The sequence below is a fragment of the Stenella coeruleoalba genome, assembly GCF_951394435.1.
Source record: "Stenella coeruleoalba genome assembly, chromosome: 15".
NCBI lineage: Eukaryota > Metazoa > Chordata > Mammalia > Artiodactyla > Delphinidae > Stenella > Stenella coeruleoalba.
This window is the reverse complement of record NC_137161.1, coordinates 8,787,314-8,810,688: the sequence shown is the minus strand read 5'-3', so window position 1 is coordinate 8,810,688 and position 23,375 is coordinate 8,787,314. Positions and strand designations below refer to the sequence as shown.

General features: G+C 44.9%; 1 protein-coding gene across 2 annotated transcripts in view; it reads left to right on the top strand.

Annotated features, from left to right (window-relative positions):
- TSHZ2 (teashirt zinc finger homeobox 2) overlaps positions 1 to 23,375 on the top strand; it is a 452,955-nt gene that overhangs the window by 256,244 nt on the left and 173,336 nt on the right. Inside the window, exon 2 of one of the 2 annotated variants that reach the window (XM_079943632.1) lies at positions 11,413 to 14,358. In XM_079943632.1, coding sequence (XP_079799758.1) covers positions 11,413 to 14,358 — 2,946 coding nt within the window. Of the gene's footprint in view, positions 1 to 11,412; positions 15,992 to 23,375 lie in introns of those variants that run through there. The other variant, XM_079943631.1, reaches the window with a different exon arrangement.

Sequence of the window (23,375 nt, the reverse complement as noted above, 5' to 3'; positions counted from 1 at the left end):
TTGTTGTTAAGGAAAACTATGCGTATATTATTTTTTAGGAGAATTCAGCTTTCCTGAAAGTGGTTTGGGAGCTGACAGAAAACTAACATCAGAAGACTTTAAAAGGAGAGGAGGGCTTCCCTGGTGGTGCAGTGGTTGAGGTCCGCCTGCCGATGCAGGGGACACGGGTTCGTGCCCCGGTCCAGGAAGATCCCACATGCCGCGGAGCGGCTAGGCCCGTGAGCCATGGCCACTGAGCCTGCGCGTCCGGAGCCTGTGCTCCGCAACGGGAGAGGCCACGGCAGTGAGAGGCCCGCGTACCGCCAAAAAAAAAAAAAAAAAAAGCAGAGGAAAATACATAAAACAGAAAGAAAAAAAAAGGTCATAAAGAATATCAAGGACAAGACAGTGGATGTATTATGAGCCATATATCTGTGCTCCCCTTCGGAGAAATTAGATCCGCAGACACTGTTGTCCTCACCCACTGTCCTCTCCTGTGAGAATGACCAGTTCAGTAGCATTGTGGGGTTGGGAAGAATGCTGACATAGTGACCTCAAGACTTGTCCCATTCACCCATCTCCTTTGTAGGTAGGGGCAGAGAAAAGATGACAAGCCTTGAAAAGACCAGCCCTAACCTTAAATCAAAGGGTCAGAAAACCCTGGAGGATTTTCCATCAGATTTTTCAAACTGTCGATTCAAAAAGATCGAAGACCTCTGTATGTCCCAGAATTGGGGCCATTTCCAAGAACTGCTTCATCCAACTGTCCAGCGTGGGTTTGGCCTCAGATCAGACTTGCTGTTTTAGATAAGTTGCCTCCTGTAAAAGCTAACCTAGTTAATTAGGAACTGAAATAGGTCAGGATTTATTTGACAGAGTTACTGGAGTTACTTAGAAATGCTAATCCTTTTCATCATTAACTTTTTGTTTGTTTGTTTCTTGTAGTATAAAAATACTCATTCTGATAAGGGGATTTAAATGGATCCAGAAGGAATTGGTTGAGAATAATGCTAGGAGGCCGATGGATTTTTTTTTTTTTTCAGCCAACACTTGAAAGAGTAAATACTAAACATCCTGAGAAATCCAGCTTCAAAATGTGTCTCTTCACGACGACGTCTTTGTTCTTGTAACGCTAATAAGAGGGAACGTACATTGAGTGCTTATTATTGCCAGGCATTCCGAGTTCTTTCCAGTTATCTCAGTTCTCACAGTCATCTTTGAGGGAGGTACTACTATTATCTCCAATTTATAGATGAAGACATTGAGACCCACAGAGGCTGGGAGTTTGCTCCAGATGACAATGTGAGACGTGACAGAGGTGGGATTTGCACCCGGGCAGGCTTGCTCCAGACCTTGCGCTCTTCAATTCCATGTCGTAACACCTGTGAGCGTGCTGTGTGTGCTTTCTTCTCTAGTTCTCCCCTAACAACACCAAGTGTTCCCCATAGAGCCCCCGCTTCACTGACAACTAGAAAGAGGGTGAGTTGTCGCCAATTCCCAGCGCCAATGCCGCTGACCTTGGCTTTACAGCACTTCTCAGCTATTGACATCTGAGACGGAATATTTCTTTGTCTTTGTGAGGGCTGTCCTGTGTATGGCGGGGTGTTTAGCGGCACCCCTGGCCTCTCCACCCCCCAGTCGCCAGTAGCATCTTGTCTCCAGTCATAACAAGCAAAGGTGTCTCCAGACATTGTCCAAACGCACAAACATGCACCGGGTTGAGAACCACTGGGTTGGAGTGTGACGGTGACCCAGTTGGCTCCTGGGGCCACGTGTTCTTCTATAGAAACCAGCTAATAAACTCGTTCACCTTGAAGTGCAAAGGTGAGATAAGAGAATAAGTCTTTATATTTTTACAGGGGATGAGTTCTTGATTTGCCTCATGTCAAATGAACAAAAGTCAAATTGGAGTGTTTGAGGCAAGGAGAAGCAGCCTGGAAACCCTGCTCAACTCCTAGGGATGGGGGGAAGTTCTATACACCGTGGTCCTCATAGCCAGACTGGTCACAGTGATCATACTGGCAGAGAATCCAACAGGAAGAGGAAGAATTGGAAGGTCCAGTATCTGAGCCATTAATCATAGAATTGAAGAATACCAGGGCAAGGAGATCCTTGTCTGACTGAGTCACTGCTCATAAGACGTGAAAGGTCTTTCCACCTTGGACTCCTGTGATTCTAGAGATAGCAGACTTTTCACCAGAAAAGCAAAGGCCAGCTCGCTTTCTGACAGTGCCAATTTGCTTCTCTGAAGGAACAGTGAGCTTTCTTCTCTCTCCCTTTCTTTCTTAATGGGAAGTGGTCACAGCCGTGAACTTAACAAAAGAAGCAGGTTAAAATTTGTCCGTTCTTGGCTAATGCAGTTAGACGTTTTCGAGAAAAGGCAGTGAGAAGTGGTCATTAGCCATTATCTGCATGAAATATTTCAGAGAAAGAAGCAGCATTTGCCAAAAAAAAGAAACGATGTTTGACTTCAAGCCAGGCAAGAGGGAAACAAGATCACCTTCTAGCTCTGTGGGATGGCTGTGCTAATGATGTTATTTCAAGTAAAATGGGAACATACGTCTGAAAAAATACAGATGGTGCATCGGCTTCATATACTTTCTGAAGGTCGTTCTAGACAATGATCCACTGTCCCTTTTCTTGGCAAAAGACCCCCACAAAAACCCTCCAAACTTTATAGTCTTAGAAAGAACTATAGGCGTGTGGGTGTGTTTATATAGCCCTATGTGGGGGAAAATGTACAGAAAATCAGTATGTACATTTTGCTGAAAATAGTTGCTACCACTTGAAAAGTCAAAGCACAGAACTCTTATTTTGATAGGAAAGTCTCAGTTCTATTGTGTAGTTTCTTTGTCCCTGTTTCATTTCACTTTTCTTTATCCCCTGCTCCTGACTTATGCTCTCTCGGTGTGAGGATAATATAAGGATAATGATTTCTAAACTGGAACTACAAGAAATCTTATGAAGTGGCCCCCTTCTCACCCTTCTCCATGAATATTTTCTCACTCTGCTTTTAAAAATTGTCACCAGGATATTTCCCAATAATAACACATGCCAGACTGAAATTCTAGGTAGTTGAATATAAAGCATTTTTTCTAGGAGACCTTCTGCTTTGACCATTAGTCATCTCTCTCATTGCAAAGCCAAGGCCTCCAACAAAGGCCTGTTTTCTGGAATCGTGAGTTGTTTTATTTCTTGAAGATTGCAGACGTTATCATTATGGGTAATAACCTAATAACTTGCCATTTGATGTTTGCACATCACTTCTACAGAAATTCCCAGCACACACACCACTGGCTCCTTGTATGAATGATTTAATATTAAGTAACAAACCCCAAATCGGATAAAGCTCTCTCCTTATGCATGACACTTGCAAATCTGGTTCATATCTAATGCAAATATCATCAAAAGCGGTTGGCTTGGAACAGGATTTAGGGATGACAAAGAAGGCCAAAGCCAACTGATTTCAGCCGTCTGCGGGTTCAGATGGGCGGTCAGGATGTGCAGTGTTTATAAACAACGTACAACAGGACTGAGAGTCAGGAGGTGGTCCTACAGCCTTGTTGTGTTACGTACTTCATCACATTTGATATTCCTAACTATCCTGTGAAGGAAATACTATTAGTGTTCTTATTTTATGGATGAGAAAACAGAGCCTCTGAAAGTTTCAGCAACTTTCCTGCGATCACATTTAAACAGAAACCAGCAGATGTGAACTGAGGCCTGCCTGATCCCGTGGCCAGTGGGCCATCCTATCTCTTCAGTTAACTGATCAGTCGTTGACTCAGTGACTTTTATTTTTCTCTTGCTCGGCGTTTCCCAGTCTAGCTGGAAGCAATTATCTAAGCCACAGGTATTTCATCCTTTGCTGCCTGGAGAGGAGCGGGGCTGGAACTCTCGAAGTCGTGTTCTCTTCCCAAAGCTGGTACCCACATACACGTAGGAACATAGGCAGAGAGGAGTAGCTTACCAGATCTCTTGCTCCTAATTAAGAGTCTCGCCATTTACAGCAGGGCATCTCAAACTTTCTTGAGCCTATGAATCCCCCCGGGGATCTTGTTAAATGATTCCTATTCGATAGGCCTTGGATGGAGCTGAGAGTCTGCATTTCTAACAAGTTCCCAAGTGCTGTTGCCGCTGATCCAGGGACCATCCTTCGAGGAGCAAGGGTTTATGATACACTTTCTCTTCCATTTCCTCCTTTGTCCTAACAGAATCCTGTGAGGTAGGTATGCTTAGGATGGTCCCTCCTATCTGGGATTGACAGATGAGAATCAAGGTCAAAGAGATGGTATGAGAAAGCAACAGGAGAGCATGCCAGATCTTCAAACTCTGCCTCCGCTGATTCCTTTGGTGCAGAGCTTGCAGATGGATGGATCCCAGACATATTTGGTTTCTTCTACATGGTTTGTCCAAACAAAGCTTCTGGCAACCCTAGACCCCGTGATTGTTCCTTGAGTAGCAGCTGTACTCTTTCAACGTGGCGTGGACTTTCCAGCTATCCGCAGCTCCTCTGTGTCTCTCCAGGTGGATGCCAGCACTACTTAGGAACTCAGGATTGTTTTCTTTCCATCTGTCCTACTTTGCCATTTAAGTTACCTGCATTCCTCCAGTAATGCATGACCTTATCATGACCTTTTCCTCTCTAATCCCAGTGTCCAACTTCTCTCTGTAACTCAGGTCTCTACTCTCCTGGGCCTTTGGGGAGCCACTGGGATGGAACTCCCAGGGAAACTCTACTAAAGTATGTGGCATGTGATAGCTGCAGAAAAAATATTTCTTGATTAAATGAATAAACAGATGAACTGCGAAAGGATGACCCAGTATCCACTTGCCCTGATTTAAACTAACTTAGTCCTTTTTTGCTGATGACCAAGTTGTGGAGAGAGTCACAGAGCGTGGTTAGGAAACAGCTTCACAGTCCAAAGAGCTGTGAGGATAGCCCAAGAAAGTGTCTACAACAAGAATAGATTACGTAAATGGACTTTTTTTTTCCACGCAGACCGCACCCAATATGTATCCATCGTACATATAAAAAAATTCCAATTTACTGAACGTCTGCAGGAAATAATAAAAGGGATGTTGTTTTGATGACCTTCAGAAAGCTTTCCATCCATCTCTACAGAGCACTTCTGGGCCCAGGAGAAGCCTCGTGTCATTAAACCACTCCATCTTCAACATTCCTTTAAACAAAGAATTCTATGTGTTTGGTTCTGACATTCAGATAGAGGAAGGAACCAGCCCTTCTCTCTTGAGCTGCGTGTACAAGTCACGCTTATGTTAGTGAGTTTTATGTGGTGTGGCAGGAATAAAAATCTATATGAAAATTGAATTGAAAATGTCTCTTTTTAGAAATGTGCCTGAGCTTAGATTTCTCCAGACGGCAGGGAGGCTGAGCCTTGGCTAATGGTACCTGGATTCTCTGTAAAGTCAGGTCTGTGCTCAGGAAGGGAGCCGGGGATCCCACAGCCCCGTAGCCTACCACCTCCTGGAACACAAAGCAGACAGAGCCCCTCAACACAGCCCTGCGAGGGGCCCTTGCTCTGGACCCAGTCACCACTGAAAGGTAGCTCAGCCTCCTTGAACAAGAAATCCTCTATCTCTTTCCTCAGCCTGCCAACAAGAGTGCCAATTAGTGCCAATAATAATATACATATTAACAGATTTCTAGACCACAGTCACCAAAACACTAGAGACTCATGACAGGAAGACCTTCTTCCGTGTCATCATTTACCGTACCTACTGGGTACACGGTGAGAAATTCTTGCAATCCCCTCATTTACGTCTGCCCTGCACACTGTGGAATCTTCATGTGATTTTAAACTGTCATTTAGTGGGGTAGATTGGCGAAAACGATCCTGTCACCACCGGATATGTTTTTAAATGAGGTCTTGATTGAATTCTGGTTTCATTTTTAAAAATCAACCTTCTTGAGTTTTATATTCTTCTCGGGTTATGACTCTTCCACCTCTGCTGCCACTTTAAAAACTGTCAGTGCTTTTACTGTAAACACTCTATTGTGGATTTTCAAGGCAACTACAAACGTGGACGCTTGGCAAAAATCTGATATTTACATCATGCCACCCATGAATTATTTTGCACAATTTCATTTAAGCCATTCTGACCACAGGTTTTTGGAACAATTGAGGTGGTAATTCTTTTAATTGTTTCCTTTTTCTTTGAACCTTTGATGTAAGAGGAAATTTCTAAAGTTGGAGGATTTGTTTCAGCATTTACCCGTATAATGACAGGGTAAAAAGTTTGCAGCATATATAGTATATTTTTCTAATGACATCTCTCCTTTTTAAAATCAAGCATTTGGGTTAAGACCACCCTAATATTAATATTTGTGTAATATACATCATGGAACAGCTAATGAGCGTTATCCGTGACAAAATCCATCCACACTTGCAAAGTAGGTGAATCTTTTTTGAATCAGAATCTGCTCACGTTGAGTGTATTTCCTGATGCTTCGCAGTTTTGATGCTTGTTTGCAGCCTTCATACTTAAAAAGTGTAAATCCGCAGCTCAGGGATTTCTGGCAACAAGAATGTTGGTGGCTGGGTTGCTCTGAAAAGATGATCTGTGGGGTTGTTCTGTTTTTATCATTGAGGAAAGTTGATCAGGATGGTTGTAATTCACATCTGATCTAGATCAGGGTTGGGGTGGGGAGATATACCCATCACAGGTGCCGACTGCACTGTTGCAACTGGACTAATCCCCTTTCGTTGTATGATCTACTTGTCCACTCACTCAGATAACTTGTGGACCTCTTTCTGCGCCAGGATGTTCTCTGAGTGCTGGGAGAAGCGAGGTCTCTGGCTTCAAGGGGACAGACATTTTACCTTTACATTTAGTGGGAGGACACAATCAATCAGTAAACACACAAGATGATTTCAGAGTATCGTCAGTGCCATAGTGCTTTCAGTAAGTAGGTTGATGTGATCTAGAGTTACACAGAGGAGGGACAACTGGGCAGGAAGGGGCAATTTGAGCTGAATTCTAAAGCATGAAAAGGAACCAACTTCCAAAGAGGAAGAGCCTTCCAAGCAGAGAAATCTGCAATTGCAAAGTACCACCGTCAAGGAAAGGATCGGCAGACGCAAGAAGGAACCAGTAGGTTGTTGTACCATGGGTGTGGAGGACAAGGCGAGAGTACTGGGCGATAAAGCAAAAAGGCAAAAGTCAAATCCTGCCAGCTCTTATAGACCAGGCGAAGGGTTTGAATTTTATTATAATATATTTCTATTTGTGCAGCAGAAAGACACTGCAGGAGTTAAAACAGTGAGTCGCCAACTAATATCTTTAATAAAGAATATTCTAGCAGTTAGTTCTCTGGAAAACAGACTAGAGGAAGTGGAAGCAGGAAGCCCATTTAGTCACGTGAGTGAACAGCAATGGCGACACAGAACAGTGGCTGTGGAGTAGAAGAGAGATGGTCTCTTGACCGTAGAACTTTTAGACATGGAACTGAGTTTGCCCATGAAGTACCTGTCCTGGGAGTGAAGAAGCTTCATGTGGCCACAGTCAGGTGGTGGTAAGGGATGAAATTAGACATTTAGGTTGGACAGGGAGATGTTTGCCACCATGAAGTTTGATCTTAAACCCAACGTCAACAAGGAGGTTCTGCAGAGGACACTCCTTTCTCCTTGTGCCTCAGTGCAATTGTGCTCATTTTCTTTTGCTAGATAAGTATTCATAGGAATAAGCTTGCCACTCATCCACTTTACCAAGATTTACACACGATGCAATCTTATTGAACAAATCATCAATAGAGAGAGACACAGATACTCATTATACACACAGATCACCCATATTCTGGCTGTCTTCCCTCTCTCTCCCCTCAGCTGCTGGTGGCAAACAAAACCACTTAAGTGAACAGTTTTAAATGTATAATATGAAAATGTGCTTTTTAAAACTCCTTGGAACCTCCAGCCATTGTTAAAATACGCTCACTCTGATGGACGCTTTGGCATTTTTTTTACGAGGCTTTTCAATGCGTTACTTTATCGGGTGCCTGAGATTTAGTCTGTTCTGCAGAAGAAAACAGACACAAAGGGTCTCTCAGCGCGAGTTACTCTTCTGTAAAGGTTATAGTAAACATGTCAATGCCTAATTAAGCAGAAAATTTTATCTGTATTGTGGGGGAGGCATTTGCTGTCTTCGACTTTTCTTCTGGGGAATGCATTTAGAAGGACAAAGTAGATCGTGAAGTTGAGCTGGTCCGGAAAGCTCAGCTTCCAAATGTCAGCATTAAAAAAGACACTTCTTTTCTCCTTGTGTGAAAATGACTATATCGGCTGGGCAGATTGTCTGTGGGGGGGGGGGGGGGGGTGTGCGCGCGCCTGCGTATGCAAGCATGCATGTATGTGTCATCGACACACATGCAACGAACGTAACGTGCATTATTTCCCAACTGCCTACTAAGTATCAAGCCCTGTGCTAGGCACTGAAAATAGGGAGATGAATAAAACCTGGCAACATGTTAACCAACCGTAGTGAGCATAAGCCTTCTCTTTTCCCCTAGATTTCTTCACCCGCTTTGTGTGTAGGTGTAGGTGTTCTTCGTTTCAGTGATCATATCACCCATAGGGGTGGTGACTGTATAGCTTAGCCTGGAACAGTCCTGGCTAATAGGTACCATCCCAGTGTATGAGTAATAAAGCCCTTTTAATTCTCAAAAGTAACCCTGTTTCTAATTGGTAACATTTGCCTGATTCTTTGGAGTATTTTGCTTGGCTCTGTACCAAGTCATTTATTAATTTTGTTAATAGACCTTTTCCTTCATCTTAATGGTATGACTATTTCTACAAACATACAAACTAGTCCAGGAAAAAGAAAACACGATGAGGATGGGGTCGGGGGTGGAGTGTGATCTAATTCAGTTATTCTAAGCTAGGGTTTTCTTGCAAGTAGTGACCACTGATTAACGACTGTTTGCCTAGATTGAGAAGCTTCTTTTTCTTCAAATCAATTTATGGAACTAGAGACCAGCAACCCCAGTTTAATGAAAAATCCACTTGTCAACCTGCTAGGAAAGCAAAAACACAACACCAATGACAACAACTACAAAATGGAACACGACCGCAAAACCACTGGCGAGGCTGAGTTTTTACATTTCATTTTGTTTTACGCTATCATGCCCTTAAAAGTGTGGGCTCTCGTCCACAGTATTCCTACAGTTCTCCCCTCCGAGGTGGTTATACATTTGGTGACATTTCAAAGAAACCCCATGGCTTGACCTTTAACCTTTGGGTCTCTGCAAAGTTTTCTTATTTATTAGATTGGTACTAAAAAGAGAGTGGAACCTAGTGGTTAAGACCATGGATTCTCTCATCACACAGGCTGGGTTCAGGCATGACCCTGCAATGCTAACTCTGTGGCCTTGGGGAAAATTTCTCAAACTCAGAGCCTCAGTTTCTGCATCTGTGAAATGAAAATAATAATAGTTTCTACTTCGTGTGGATATTAGATAAAGTGAAAGAATGCATTTGCAATAGTTAGCACAGGTCCTAGGAGATAATAATAAATATTCTTCATATTCAGTGTGGTATATATACATATATGTGCAGATATACATATATATATATATATACACACACACATACATATATAATGGAATAGTACTCAGCCACAAAAAAAGTATGAAATATTGCCGTTTGCAGCAACATGGATGGACCGAGAGATTATCATACTAAGTGAAGTAAGTCAAACAGAGAAAGACAAATATTATAGGGTATCATTTATATGTAGAATCTAAAAAGCAATACAAATGAACTTATTTACAAAACAGAAACAGACTCACAGACATAGAAAACAAATTTATGGTTACCAAAGAGGAGGCAGGGGAGGGATAAATTAGGGGTATGGGATTAACAGATACACACGACTGTACATAAAATAGGTAACCAACAAGGATTTGCTGTACAGCACAGGGAACTATATTCAACATCTTATAATAGCCTATAATGGAAAAGAATCTGAAAAGACGTATATATAAATATGTGTATAACTGAATCACTTTGCTGTATCAGCTACAGTTCAAGTTTTAAAAAACCCTGATTTTGGAAAATAAATAAGTAAATAAAAATCTGAAAAAGAAATATTCTTCCTTTTCAGTCTTTGGAGCCCTTGGAGTTCCTGACTGCAGGTGACTTACTCCTAATAATCCCCCTTCTCTCCTCTCTGCCTGCCTCTCAGGAGAGACCGCCAATGCTTGAGCACCCCTTTTTTCAAGTATTATACCTGGTGAATGGAAGTAACAGCATTGTCCTAGGGTTTCTCCCAAGTACCCACCTGCACTGAGAGGGGAGATAGGACCTCATAAGGAAAATACCACATTGAGATCATGCAGCCCTTACACATCTAAGACTGAATCTCCCTTGCTTTGGTACTTCTTTGGTTGCATTTTATCCACGTGGCTCTGAAAAGGCCAAGTGAAGAAAATGAGCACATGAGCGTAAATAGTCACATTCCTCATCTCCATTGATGGGTATTTGCCCCTTAATTCCCTTTGCACCCGCTCTCTCATGCCTTCATTTTCCCTATGCAATTACTGGTCCTAAGTCCTTTCAGAGAAGGGAAAGCATGCATCCCCAATAGCATTTTGCATCTACAAATCAAATGTATAATTGGCATCTCATGACGGGTACCCACAAATCAGTGCATTTGACATTACAGGCACAAGATCGAGAGGGCATTTTCAGCCTTGTCTGAAAAGGTCTTCATAAACCTGTTTGAGAATAATAGGATAGTTCCCAAATCTCCCATTCTAACACCATTTGCTATTATTTTAAAATCATTATATTTGCTGAGCTTACATAATTTTTCAGCTATCAATGGAAGATTTTATTTGATACTCCATAATCTGTCTTCCTGCTGTGCGACTCTCTACAAATAAAAATGTTATAACAAAAAGGACCCTCGCTATCAAAAATGTAATGGCTATGCATCCAAATTACTTCTGAGCACTCAAAAATGAGTGTATGCCAGCAGGGCCAAGTGTCTTGGTAAACCTTACCATGAGGATGCCAAGGGTCAAGTCTTAGTTTTCTTATGAGCCAACGTCCTACTTGTAGAGCTATGTCTGTAATAGGATCTGAATTTCAGTCCAGCTTTCCTGAGAGTCATACACGTGAATTTAGTGACTGTCCCATTATAGGAGTATTAGAGTGATATTCCTTAAACAGGAAAATTATTAACTTGGAATTCTAGGCACTTATAAAGAATTATGACTCCTGCCCATTTTTTTAAAAAGGCATTAGATGGCACAAAAGACATCACTTGGCTTTTTCCTGTATCCGTTGCTTGCAGTTCATAAAAGTGTCGATTACATTGTCGGTTCCATACGGGAAGCACTTTGTCCAAGTGGGGAAATTGGGATGGGATATGTCACCTGCTACTGTTATCTCATCTCTTCTTGTTCTCTTGCAGGCTACGCCCAGGAAGAACAGCTGAAGGAAGAGGAGGAAATAAAAGAGGAGGAGGAAGAAGAAGACAGTGGTTCGGTAGCTCAACTTCAGGGCAGCAATGACCCAGGGACAGATGAGGAGCTAGAAACGGGCCCCGAGCAGAAAGGCTGCTTCAGCTACCAGAACTCGCCAGGAAGTCACCTGTCCAATCAGGACGCCGAGAATGAGTCCTTGCTGAGTGACGCCAGTGATCAGGTGTCAGACATCAAGAGTGTGTGCGGCCGAGATGCCTTGGACAAGAAAGCAAGCGTGCACCCCAAGCTTCCAAACGAAGCCCACAGTTGCATGGATAAAATGACCGCCGTCTATGCCAACATCTTGTCTGATTCCTACTGGTCGGGCCTGGGTCTTGGCTTCAAACTGTCCAACAGCGAGAGACGGAATTGTGACCCCCGAAATGGCAGCAACAAGACTGATTTCGATTGGCACCAAGACGCTCTGTCCAAAAGCCTACAGCAGAACTTGCCTTCCAGATCCGTGTCGAAGCCCAGCCTGTTCAGCTCGGTCCAGCTGTACCGGCAGAGCAGTAAGATGTGCGGGACCGTTTTCACTGGGGCCAGCAGGTTCCGGTGCCGGCAGTGCAGTGCCGCCTATGACACCCTGGTCGAGTTGACCGTGCACATGAACGAAACGGGCCACTATCAAGATGACAACCGCAGAAAGGACAAGCTCAGACCCACGAGCTATTCAAAGCCCCGGAAAAGGGCTTTCCAGGATATGGACAAGGAGGACGCTCAGAAGGTCCTGAAATGTATGTTTTGTGGCGACTCCTTCGATTCCCTCCAAGATTTGAGCGTCCACATGATCAAAACAAAACATTACCAAAAAGTGCCTTTGAAGGAACCAGTACCAACCATTTCATCGAAAATGGTCACTCCGGCGAAGAAACGCATCTTTGACATCAATCGGCCGTGCTCCCCCGATTCGACCACAGGCTCGTTTGCAGATTCGTTTCCTTCTCAGAAGAACGCCAACTTACAGCTGTCCTCCAACAATCGCTACGGCTACCAAAATGGCGCCAGCTACACCTGGCAGTTCGAGGCCTGCAAGTCGCAGATCTTGAAGTGCATGGAGTGTGGGAGCTCCCACGATACTTTGCAGCAACTCACCACCCACATGATGGTCACCGGTCACTTTCTCAAGGTCACCAGCTCTGCCTCCAAGAAAGGGAAGCAGCTGGTGCTAGACCCACTCGCCGTGGAGAAGATGCAGTCATTGTCAGATGCCCCGAACAGTGATTCTCTGGCTCCCAAGCCATCGAGTAACTCAGCTTCCGACTGCACGGCTTCGACAACTGAGTTAAAGAGAGAGAGTAAAAAAGAAAAACCAGAGCCGATCAACAAGGATGAGAAAGTCGTGAAAAGCGAGGACTGTAAGGACCCTCTACAGAAGCCTTTAGACCCGACGATAAAATACCAGTATCTAAGGGAGGAAGATCTGGAAGACGGCTCAAAGGGTGGAGGCGACATTTTGAAGTCACTAGAAAATACTGTTACCACCGCCATCAACAAAGCCCAAAATGGGGCTCCCAGCTGGAGCGCGTACCCCAGCATCCATGCCGCCTACCAGCTGTCAGAGGGTACCAAGCCTTCCTTGCCGATGGGCTCCCAGGTCCTGCAGATTCGACCCAACCTCAGCAACAAGTTAAGGCCGATCGCACCCAAGTGGAAAGTAATGCCGCTGGTTTCTGTGCCCACGAGCCTGACCCCATACACGCAAGTTAAGAAGGAACCCGACGACAAAGATGAAGTGGTGAAGGAGTGTGGGAAAGAGAGTCCCCAGGAAGAGGCGTCCTCTTTCAGCCACAGTGAGGGGGACTCTTTCTCCAAATGTGAACCCCCTTCAGAATCCAAAAAGGCTGAGCCTTGTCCCCTGAAGGAGGAGGACAAGCGGATGAAAGAAGGTGGTGAGAAAGAGAAAGCCCAGCCCCTGGAGCCAGCATCTTCTCCCAGCAGCGGCTGTGCCCTCGCCAGCCACACTTCGGCCCTGCCATGCATCAACCCGCTCAGCGCCCTGCAGTCCGTCCTGAACAACCACCTGGGCAAAGCTACGGAACCCTTGCGCTCTCCTTCCTGCTCCAGCCCGAGCTCAAGCACAATGTCGATGTTTCATAAGTCGAATCTCAGTGTCATGGACAAGCCGGTTTTGAGTCCTGTCTCCACCAGGCCGGCCAGCATGTCCAGACGCTACCTGTTTGAGAGCAACGATCAGCCCATCGACCTGACCAAGTCCAAAAGCAAGAAGGCTGAGTCCTCGCAAGCACAGTCCTGTACGTCCCCGCCCCAGAAGCACGCTCTGTCTGATATCGCGGACATGGTCAAAGTCCTCCCCAAAGCCACCACCCCAAAGCCTGCTGCTTCCTCCAGGGTCCCTCCCGTGAAGCTGGAGATGGACGTCAGGCGCTTTGAGGACGTGTCCAGCGAAGTCTCAACCTTGCATAAAAGAAAAGGCCGGCAGTCCAACTGGAACCCTCAGCATCTTCTGATCCTGCAGGCTCAGTTTGCCTCCAGCCTCTTCCAGACCTCGGAGGGCAAATACCTGCTGTCCGATCTGGGCCCACAAGAGCGAATGCAGATCTCGAAGTTCACGGGGCTCTCCATGACCACCATCAGCCACTGGCTCGCCAACGTCAAGTACCAGCTTAGGAAAACGGGCGGGACCAAATTTCTGAAAAACATGGACAAAGGACAGCCTATCTTTTATTGCAGCGACTGTGTCTCCCAGTTCCGAACCCCTTCTACCTACATCAGTCACTTAGAATCTCACCTAGGTTTCCAAATGAAGGACATGACCCGCGTGGCCGTGGAACAGCAAAGCAAAGTGGAGCGAGAGATCTCCCGGGTATCGTCGGCTCAGAGGTCACCGGAAACCATAGCTGGCGAAGAGGACACAGACTCTAAGTTCAAGTGTAAGTTGTGCTGTCGGACATTTGTGAGCAAACACGCAGTAAAACTCCACCTAAGCAAAACGCACAGCAAGTCACCCGAACACCATTCACAGTTTGTAACAGACGTGGATGAAGAATAGCTCTGCAGGTATGGGTTTGCTCCCACGTGGTTGTGACAGTCACTTCGTGAGGAGCTTCTAGAAGGGAGATGGGTCTATTTAGAGGCAGCTGACATCTCCCTATACCAAGAGCACAGTAGCCTGCTGGAATAGCACGAATTTTTATGGAAGACTAGAACATGATAATTAAGCCCTAGCCATTCTCTCAATTTCTCCAGTTCAGCGTTGGGAAATAGAATAAAATGGGTTCAGAGAGATGGAGCTCACAGGTATACTGCTTCTTGATACCCAAGGCCCCTCTTAGTTACCCAAGGCCCAACTTTCAAAGTCCGGCCAAGGCTACACCTCATTTTAATTGATAAGTACTGACCTTTCTTACTGTCCCATTTCACCACCTCACCTTCCGAGAGTAACGCGCATGACTTGCAAGGTGATGAAAATTCTTTTTAAAAAGTGAGCGAGCGAATAAAGATTGTAGGGTTCCTGGGGGCAGCCACTATACAGAGGTTTCTTAATCAGCTCATGAATAGTCTAAAGCTGGCTTTATTATTCTTACTAGTAATTAATGCTTTGGGCAGCTTACTTGCAGCATCTGCTACCTTCCACCCCCTCCCCTTTATTTCCTGTCCATGACGTCTCCTGTGAAAGGGCGTATGCCCTGTAGTTGGATGGTAGGAAAATACTCTTCTCTGCAGAACACTGAGATGAAAAGAGAGGAAGCTTACTTTCCTCCCTCGTCTTTTGGTTGTCCTGAAGATAAAGCTAATATCAGAGTCCACCTTTAGCAAAGGTAGATGCAATGCATGGCTTTGAGATTTTATTTTATATAAAGAAGCAAAGGACATTCTGCACACTCATTGCCAATGCACATGGGGTCCCACAGCTTGAGATAATTGGCATCATGTATCCTCAAAGTTCCATGCCTGGCAGAGTCACCAGTGCCCAGACTACCTATGTCACCTTCAGGGAAGAGGGCAGACGCCAAGGTCAAGTACCTTGGCAGACTAGTCCCACCAGCCATTTTCAAACGTTGAGCATAAGCAAGGCTGAACTTCCTTTCACCTCCCTTTATGTATTTTCTCTACCTCCTTTTCTCTCCCCTCCAGCATGATACCCCCCACGTGCTAGGGACCATCAAATGTTCAGGTTGGGGTGTTAGGCCACACCCCATAATGGGACCCAATCTGACTTAAGCCTTTGGCACTTACCAGCCCAGTTTATGTCATGCTAGGTTATAGATTAGCTCTTTCGGTTAAGATACGAGATACGAACAGCTCATACTAGCATACACTTGACCCTTAGACAACTTGGGGGTTAGGGGTGCCAACCCTCTGCGCAGTGGGAAATCCGCGTGTATCTTACAGTCGGCCCTCCCTACGGTGTAGCCTGCCTATCCCTGCTTCCTCTGTAGCCGAGGTTCCACACACGCAGATTCAACCAACCCTGGGCTGTGTAGTATTTACGCTTGAAAAAAATCCATGTATAAGTGGACTCAGGCAGCTCAAACCCATGTTGTTCAAGGGTCAACTGTATAAGCTCTCACCACCTCCTCCTGTCAGAGCACTTGTTAAATGGGAGACTTTCGGATCAAGCCACCGAGCGGTGGGCACCAGCGGGGTTCCAGGTGGGGACGGCTCTGTATATGGTGCGGCTTGGGCTCACTTCACATCACATAGGGAGGGTCACTGAATGCAAGGCTGGTCAGAATGAAATGAAGGGTTAAACACTGGGGCTGTTGCCTCAGTGAGAAGATCTAAGAGCTTCTGACAAAGGGGGAACCCATCCTATCGCTCTAACGGCTAATGGCTCTCTGGGCCCAAATGAAGACTTTTGTTTTGTTTGCATGTTTTTATCATGATAATTAAAGTGTATTTACTGGCAGATTCCTCTCTTGCTTTCCCAGCATGATTTGTTCAACTCATACTATTGAAAGAAAAGCTGAAATGCATCTATCGGATCTAAATGTGAGCTTGGGTCTCCGTGACACCTATTTATGTGCTATATAACATTTTAAATTTTATGTAACTTACTATCGTGCTTTCCTGGTCCTTCAAAAAAGAAAAAAGTAGATGGATAGACACAGAACACACAGAGATAAATGCTTCCAATCCCATAATGGTAGGTCCAAACCATGGTGAAAAGGACAAATAGGTAGTGTTTATTTGTGCTACAGTGAAGACCAGTTTTCCACATTTGAGGTTTGTAATCATTTTTTAAAAATTAATAGCACAGCCAAAACATTGCAGTATGTAAATGGAGAATGGGGAGGGAAAGAAAGCCTCAGGTCCAAATCTGAAATGCACAAACCTGTTCTAGAGAAGCAAAGAAAAACCAATAATTTGGAAAAGCCGACACAAAGGTACTTACAAGTCTATTAAATACATAGATAAGATAGCGCTTTTGTCATCCCTCGGCATCTGTACAGAATAAACATTTCCGATTTGGACCTTCAAAGCACCATATCACAAAGTTATCGTTATATGAAAACGAAGCTCCATCAGTGCTGTGATTCTGAGAGAGGACGCGGCAGAAAAACAGGTTTGAGTGTTTGGAACTCATTCAAAGTATATGTGTTGTGTGCGTACAAAAAGTGATGCAGGTGCTTGGTGTTTGTGTTGATACTAAAGATCTCCCGGTCTGCCTGAATGGCTCCCACATCTGCACACAGGTGGCTTTCTGCTGCCCTTCACCTAGAAAAGAATTCCTCCACCCTACGGGTCCACTTTTAGAACAATAGGTGTGCACAACCTTGCCCATTGCTTAGAATTAGGCATATATGTTTTCAAATAATCACAAAATGAGATCACTCTTATCTGGAACTCTCATTTTAGTTGGTATGCATGATAGCACAAATTGTACAAAATGACGTGTTGTCTTAGTAAGGATGGTCAAGATTTTGTGGAAAATTTGGGAGGGCAGCTTTACCATACCTGTGTTCTGTGCAAGATGAGAATTTTGACCTGAATTTTCTTTCTTTTCTTAGATATGTCTTAAGTTCTACAAAATTCTCTGCCAAATATTAAATGCAACTTTTCATTAAAAGTTAATTAGAAAATGTTCAATGTGCATCCCTAATTTAGGATATAAGTAATCTAAAACAATTTCAATAGATATTTGTATATACCTTTAAAAACCACATGCACTTGAATAACAGAAATTAAACAGAGAACAAATCAATGAGTCTAGAATGCAGGAGGACCTGAAATTATAGTCATTACCGTGTAATGTAGTGTACAAGAGTGTACAAGTTTAGCAGCACAGCTAGCCTTGAAATTGATGGAGGGAATGAATCTAAAACCCACGTTCAGGGTGAACAGCACGCAGGTTCCCAGATAAAATACAGGATGTCCAGGTAAATTAGAATTTCAGGTAAATGACAAATAAGTTTTTACAATAAGCACGTCCCAAATATTGCATGGGCCATATTTATACTAAAAAAAAGTGTTCATTGTTTATCTGAGATTCAAATTTAACTGGGCATTCTGTATTTTTATTTGCTAAATCTGGCAACCCTAACGGCATGGGAAATATGGCAGCCTGGGAAGAACCAAATGGGCTGGACTAACTCATGTCTATTAGAGGCATCACCCTTGCCTCTATCCAGCAAATAATATTCTTTCTTGCCTTCCTTTCTTTTTTTTCCCCTCCCTCCTTCCCTTCCTCCCTCCCTCCTTCCTTCCTGTCTTCTCTCCTCTCTTTCATCTTTCAACAAACATTGGCTGTGGTTTTACTGTGCACCGGACTCTATTAGCAAAGGCTATGTGATGGAGAACCAACAGTCGTGCTGATTATACCAGCCAAATGTGCCAGGGCTGCAGCGAGCACATCACAGACATTACTTCACTTGATGCTCACAAACAGCCCTATGAAGTAGGGTTGATTCAGCCATGTTACAGGGGAGGAAATGGAAGCAGAGAGATTCTGCATGAATTTCTCAAATTCCCACCATCTCTGAGCCTCACTCATTCATTATCACCCGTCTAGAAAGCCATCACTCCATGCCAAGCACTGTGCTAATCCCAGGGAATAAGCCAGTGACCAGGACAAGAGTCTGCCTTGGAGGCTCGTGGGAGACACAGAGACGGGCAGCTCTGGGGTAGACGCCGAAAGGAGGACACAGGAGGGCGTCTGGCCAGTCCTGGGGGAAGCCGAGGAGGGGAACGGTGGTACCAGGGGTAGTGTGACATCAGGGCTGCCGAGTCCTGCAGGCCTGGGTTCAAACCCTAACTCACCCACTGTCTCTTAGATATGCCCCACTTCTGGGTCTATAAAACGTGGACATCATTCTCCCCTCACAGAAAAGTTGTGAGAATTAAGTAAATGTACGAAATTCTTTTCCGTGAAACCTGGCTCATAGGAGGTTCACAAGAAGAGTTAGTTCTAGGCAGTGCCTACAGGCCCACACCGTGTTCTTCTGCGTCGCCTGAAGTGTATAGAACTTAGTGTTCCCAGGTTGAGCTATTTAATACTAGGCAGTGCCCCAAGGAAACCTTGACCTACCATTTAATTATAATGATAGCAATGACAGCAAAACTGCCGCCTCTTGGCCTCTTTCTATGAGTCAGGCACGGGTATTCAGATCATCCTGATTTTGCAGAAAGCTCAAGGGCTTCCGTGATTTGTCTCAGAGCACACAGTGCACATCGAGGTGGGATTCGAACCCAGGACTGCCCAATGCTCATCAAGTTTCTTCTGCCTCTTGGCTTCTCCTCCGTCTTGCCTGATGGTTTCCAGGTGCTACCCACGGCCAGGAATACATCCAACAGCTCAGAAAAAAAGTCTATAAAATGTGGTGTAAGGGTGGAGAGGTGATAAGGGCTCCTTGGCCTCTGGGAGGCTCCAGCTACAAATCAAACACCACGACTCAGGGGCCTGGGACTGACCTGTGGGAAGAAGCAACGCATCCTCGCTCTCTTCATTGTAATTTCCTTGTTCAGTCAGGTGATCATACAATTACCATAGAGCGTCTCACCAAGAAATGACCCAAATTCCAGGGAAGATAGATGTGTGAGAATTTTTTAATCCTCATCCGGACTCTAATTTTGGGGGAGCAAAATGAGAATTTGGAAACAGGGCGTTTGACCATGAGACCGCGGCATTTCTAACGCAGCGAGAAACAAATGCGTCACCTCTTTTCACGTTTTCATGTCACCCGAGCGATCTGGCTTAACCCCTCTTTTGCATCAATGCGTCTCCGTCTCCGTTGCACTTTCCCCCTCATTTGGACTTCCGAATGCTCAAATCCTGACGGGTATAATTTGGTGCTTTAATATAGAGTAACATTATTTTTCATTTACTCCAATCTGCCGTCAGTATCATCTTTTCATTTAACCAGATGCAATTCTTTTTTCTTTCGCTAAATTGAAAATCCATGAGCGACAGGGAGTGCAATGTTTTAATTAGCTCATATTTTTTATATGGATTTATGTCTTTAAAATACATTTGTGTAATTCTTCAGCGAAATTAAAAACGTCTTTCTGCAAAAGTGAGGAGAGGAAAATAGAGCTAAATTGTGTCATTAGCTTAGGTAGATACAGATGGCGAGCGGGATCTAGTTGAGAGACACACACCGATCACAGGGCCTCTGCCTGGGCGGAATTTGAACTTGCCCTTCCTTGAAAGAAGTCTTTCTCTGTAAAGATTTTTCGAAAATGGCTTGAGCTTGGGTTTTTTTTTGGCCCCTAGTAAGTAAACAAGCAGTTACCTTCACCGAACTAATTTGAAACTGAACCTGCCCGCCAAACAAAACAGAAAAAAAAAAAAAACGAAACAAACCCAGAAGTCATCATGATAAACAGTTTTCTCCTGCATTTCTCTTTGTCTTCTTTTTTAACGATCAAGTTTAAAGCGTTCCACGGTGTTTTTTTTCTACTTTATAGGAGACAAGTGACATTCCATGGTAAATGAGAGAAAAAGCCATGCAGAACTGAAATCTTTCTAATGCATTGACACCAACTTGCCCTCTATTGTTGGAAATGAGCAGGCACTCATGATTGTTCATCAAACAGCTCCTAATGCAGTTAAAGCATTCAGCTATAATTTCTCCTTGCATTTATAATTACTGTCATAGACTGCACACCTCGGTGAGCAGATTAAAGCTATAAACTATTTAGCCGTGGCTCTAAGACGAGGAACTTGATTTGTCTGGCAGGAGTTATTTGTTAGGGAGCTTGACACTTCACATAAAAATGACTCAACTTGATGAAGAACAATGCAGTTTTAGCAATGCGGGGATTTTAAATCAGTCACGACGCCACGCCCTGCAAGAATCGCAGGGCAGTTTGTTAAATGATATGTAGGCCACGGAGATAAGGGAAGGCATAGAGGGTACCAAAATAGAAGAGGATTCGGTGTGTGTGCGTTCTTTCCTGACTCTTCCTCTGAAAGAACAGGTGTTTGTTGAAAATCACTGCATGTCATGTTCTCCTATTAAATCCAGTGTCAATGTTACCCCAGGCTCACCTGGCAGGAAAAAAGGATGCCAGGAGCCCAAGGCACATGTCACATCTGGGGGTTTTAGAGAACTTTATGTTGCACACGTTCACTTCCCAAAGCCCATGAGTCCAGGGTGCTGCGGAAAAGTGGCGGTCGTTGTTTTTCCTGGAATAGTCTTGATTTCTTTGGTTTTTTTTTACTGGCAGGAAACATATGATATATTTAGGCACGGAGGGCCCTTCTACTGGGCTAATCCTCCAGCAGTGCTGTGAAAACCTGAAAAAATAATCTACGTGCAGGTTGATGAGAGAGGCTGGCACAGACAGGGTGGCGGGCAGTGCAGCTCCCTTTCTCCTTTCTCAGCTTGTGTCCAGGGTTAGGGAAAACAGTGCACGTTACGGGCAGTGCTCAGCGCTGGGCCTGGCCCACAGAGCGAGGGCTTGACGAACATCACTCTCCTCTACCTCAAAAAACTCCTCTTGGGTTTGCTTAAGGCTTAAATCAAGATGGGGGTGGATTGTACCATTTGATTTATAGAAATAGGGAGAGACTGCTAGGACCGATGTAACTAAAACAGCTTTGAGGGGGAAGCAGTAGTATTGGGTGGTGTTTGGGTGGCCCTGGGAAAGGATGCAATGTACCGTTACCTGCATGTCTTCCCCTCTGACGCCCCCTTTCTCTCCCTGACACCATCTACCTTGAACATTTTCATTTGCTACAGTCCAACATCCCTGGTGTCTGTGTCACGCTTAGGAAGATCTGCATTGGTCTTCTGCGCATTTTGATGAAAATGATGATGTTGATGATGATGACGACGTTGGTTAATGGGGTCAAAGAAAGCTGAAATCAGTGGCTGGCACAGTGTCCGCTATCACTATTGTCCTTGCTGTCACTGATGGATATTGACAGAGGATTAACATTTATTGAGCGTTTACAGCATGCCAGCTATTGTGCGAGGCCCTTTATGTATATTATCTCAATTAATTTTTTTTTTTTTTTTTTTGCGGTACGCGGGCCTCTCACTGCTGTGGCCTCTCCCGTTGCGGAGCACAGGCTCCGGACACGCAGGCTCAGCGGCCATGGCCCAGGGGCCCAGCCGCTTCGCGGCACGTGGGATCCTCCCGGACCGGGACACGAACCCGTGTCCCCTGCATCGGCAGGTGGACTCTCAACCACTGCGCCACCAGGGAAGCCCCTATCTCAATTAATTTTAAACCTAAACTCTATAAAGAAAGAACTGTGATTATGCCTAGGCTACAAGGGAAGAAACCAGCCCTTGGAGAGGGGAAGTGATCAGGCTCTCACGGCTAATAAGTGGCAGAGCTGGAAATCACGTGTGGACAAATGACTATCTACCTCAAGCTGGAATTCTGGACAAAAGTTCTCCCGTCACCTTTCTGGTATCCCCTGGCTTAAATTCTATTGGGTGCTACACCAAAGTGTGAGATGTGAGCCCCATCCACAAGTTACTTGCATGGGAGAGAAGATGAATGGGCAAAAAAAAAAAAAAGTTTAAATATCTCAAAAGCTCAAATCTTTGACACAGACAACTTCTACCACTCAGGCCCTCCAGAAAATTGGCACTTTCAACGTGCATGGTTTTATCTGGTATTTTTTCATCTATGGAGGAAAAAGTGATGTTTCAGGTTATGTTATTTTCAATGCTACATTACTCGATTTCACAGTCAAATAATTCTATTTTTGTTCACAAGAGGATTTTGTCATGTTTAATTGTTTATTTCTCCCTCCTTCCCCCCTTTTGCTGTAGCTTCCACTTCCCCCTTTGCTGCCTTCCTGTGGATTCTCTGGTGTGCGATAACCATGGAGACGGGTCCTTATTAGATAGTGTTCGCTCTGGCTTAGAAGTCAAAGACCAATCGGGACCTCATCAGCCTAGAAATGCAGGAAGATGAAACGTTAGAGGACTTTGGACGCGGAGGGAAGGCCTGTCACAAGGTCTTAGGAGACAGAGTCTTCCTGATGTCTAAAAATCCCGTGAAGAAAGCACATGGGGGAGGAACGTGGGCCCTGGAACTGCTGCGGCCAGGTCTTGGGGCCGGGTCTCCACTTCTTAGCTGAGAGACCTGGGGCAGGTCACCTCACCTCTCTGACCCTCAGCCGCCTCTTCTACCAACTGGCCGCATGCAGGCTGGCCTCACATCCTGTTATAACAACTTTAGAAACCTGCTTAGTGTCCCCCTAGTACAGTATGAGGCACATAGAATTAAAGAGAGCATCTCCCATCAGTGTTAAAATACAGCACTCCTGGGCTTCCCTGGTGGCGCAGTGGTTGACAGTCCGCCTGCCGATGCAGGGGACACGGGTTCGTGCCCCGGTCTGGGAAGATCCCACATGCCGCGGAGCGGCTGGGCCCGTGAGCCATGGCCGCTGAGCCTGTGCGTCCGGAGCCTGTGCTCCACAACGGGAGAGGCCACAACAGTGAGGGGCCCGCGTACCGCAAAAAAAAAAAAAAAAAAAAAAAAT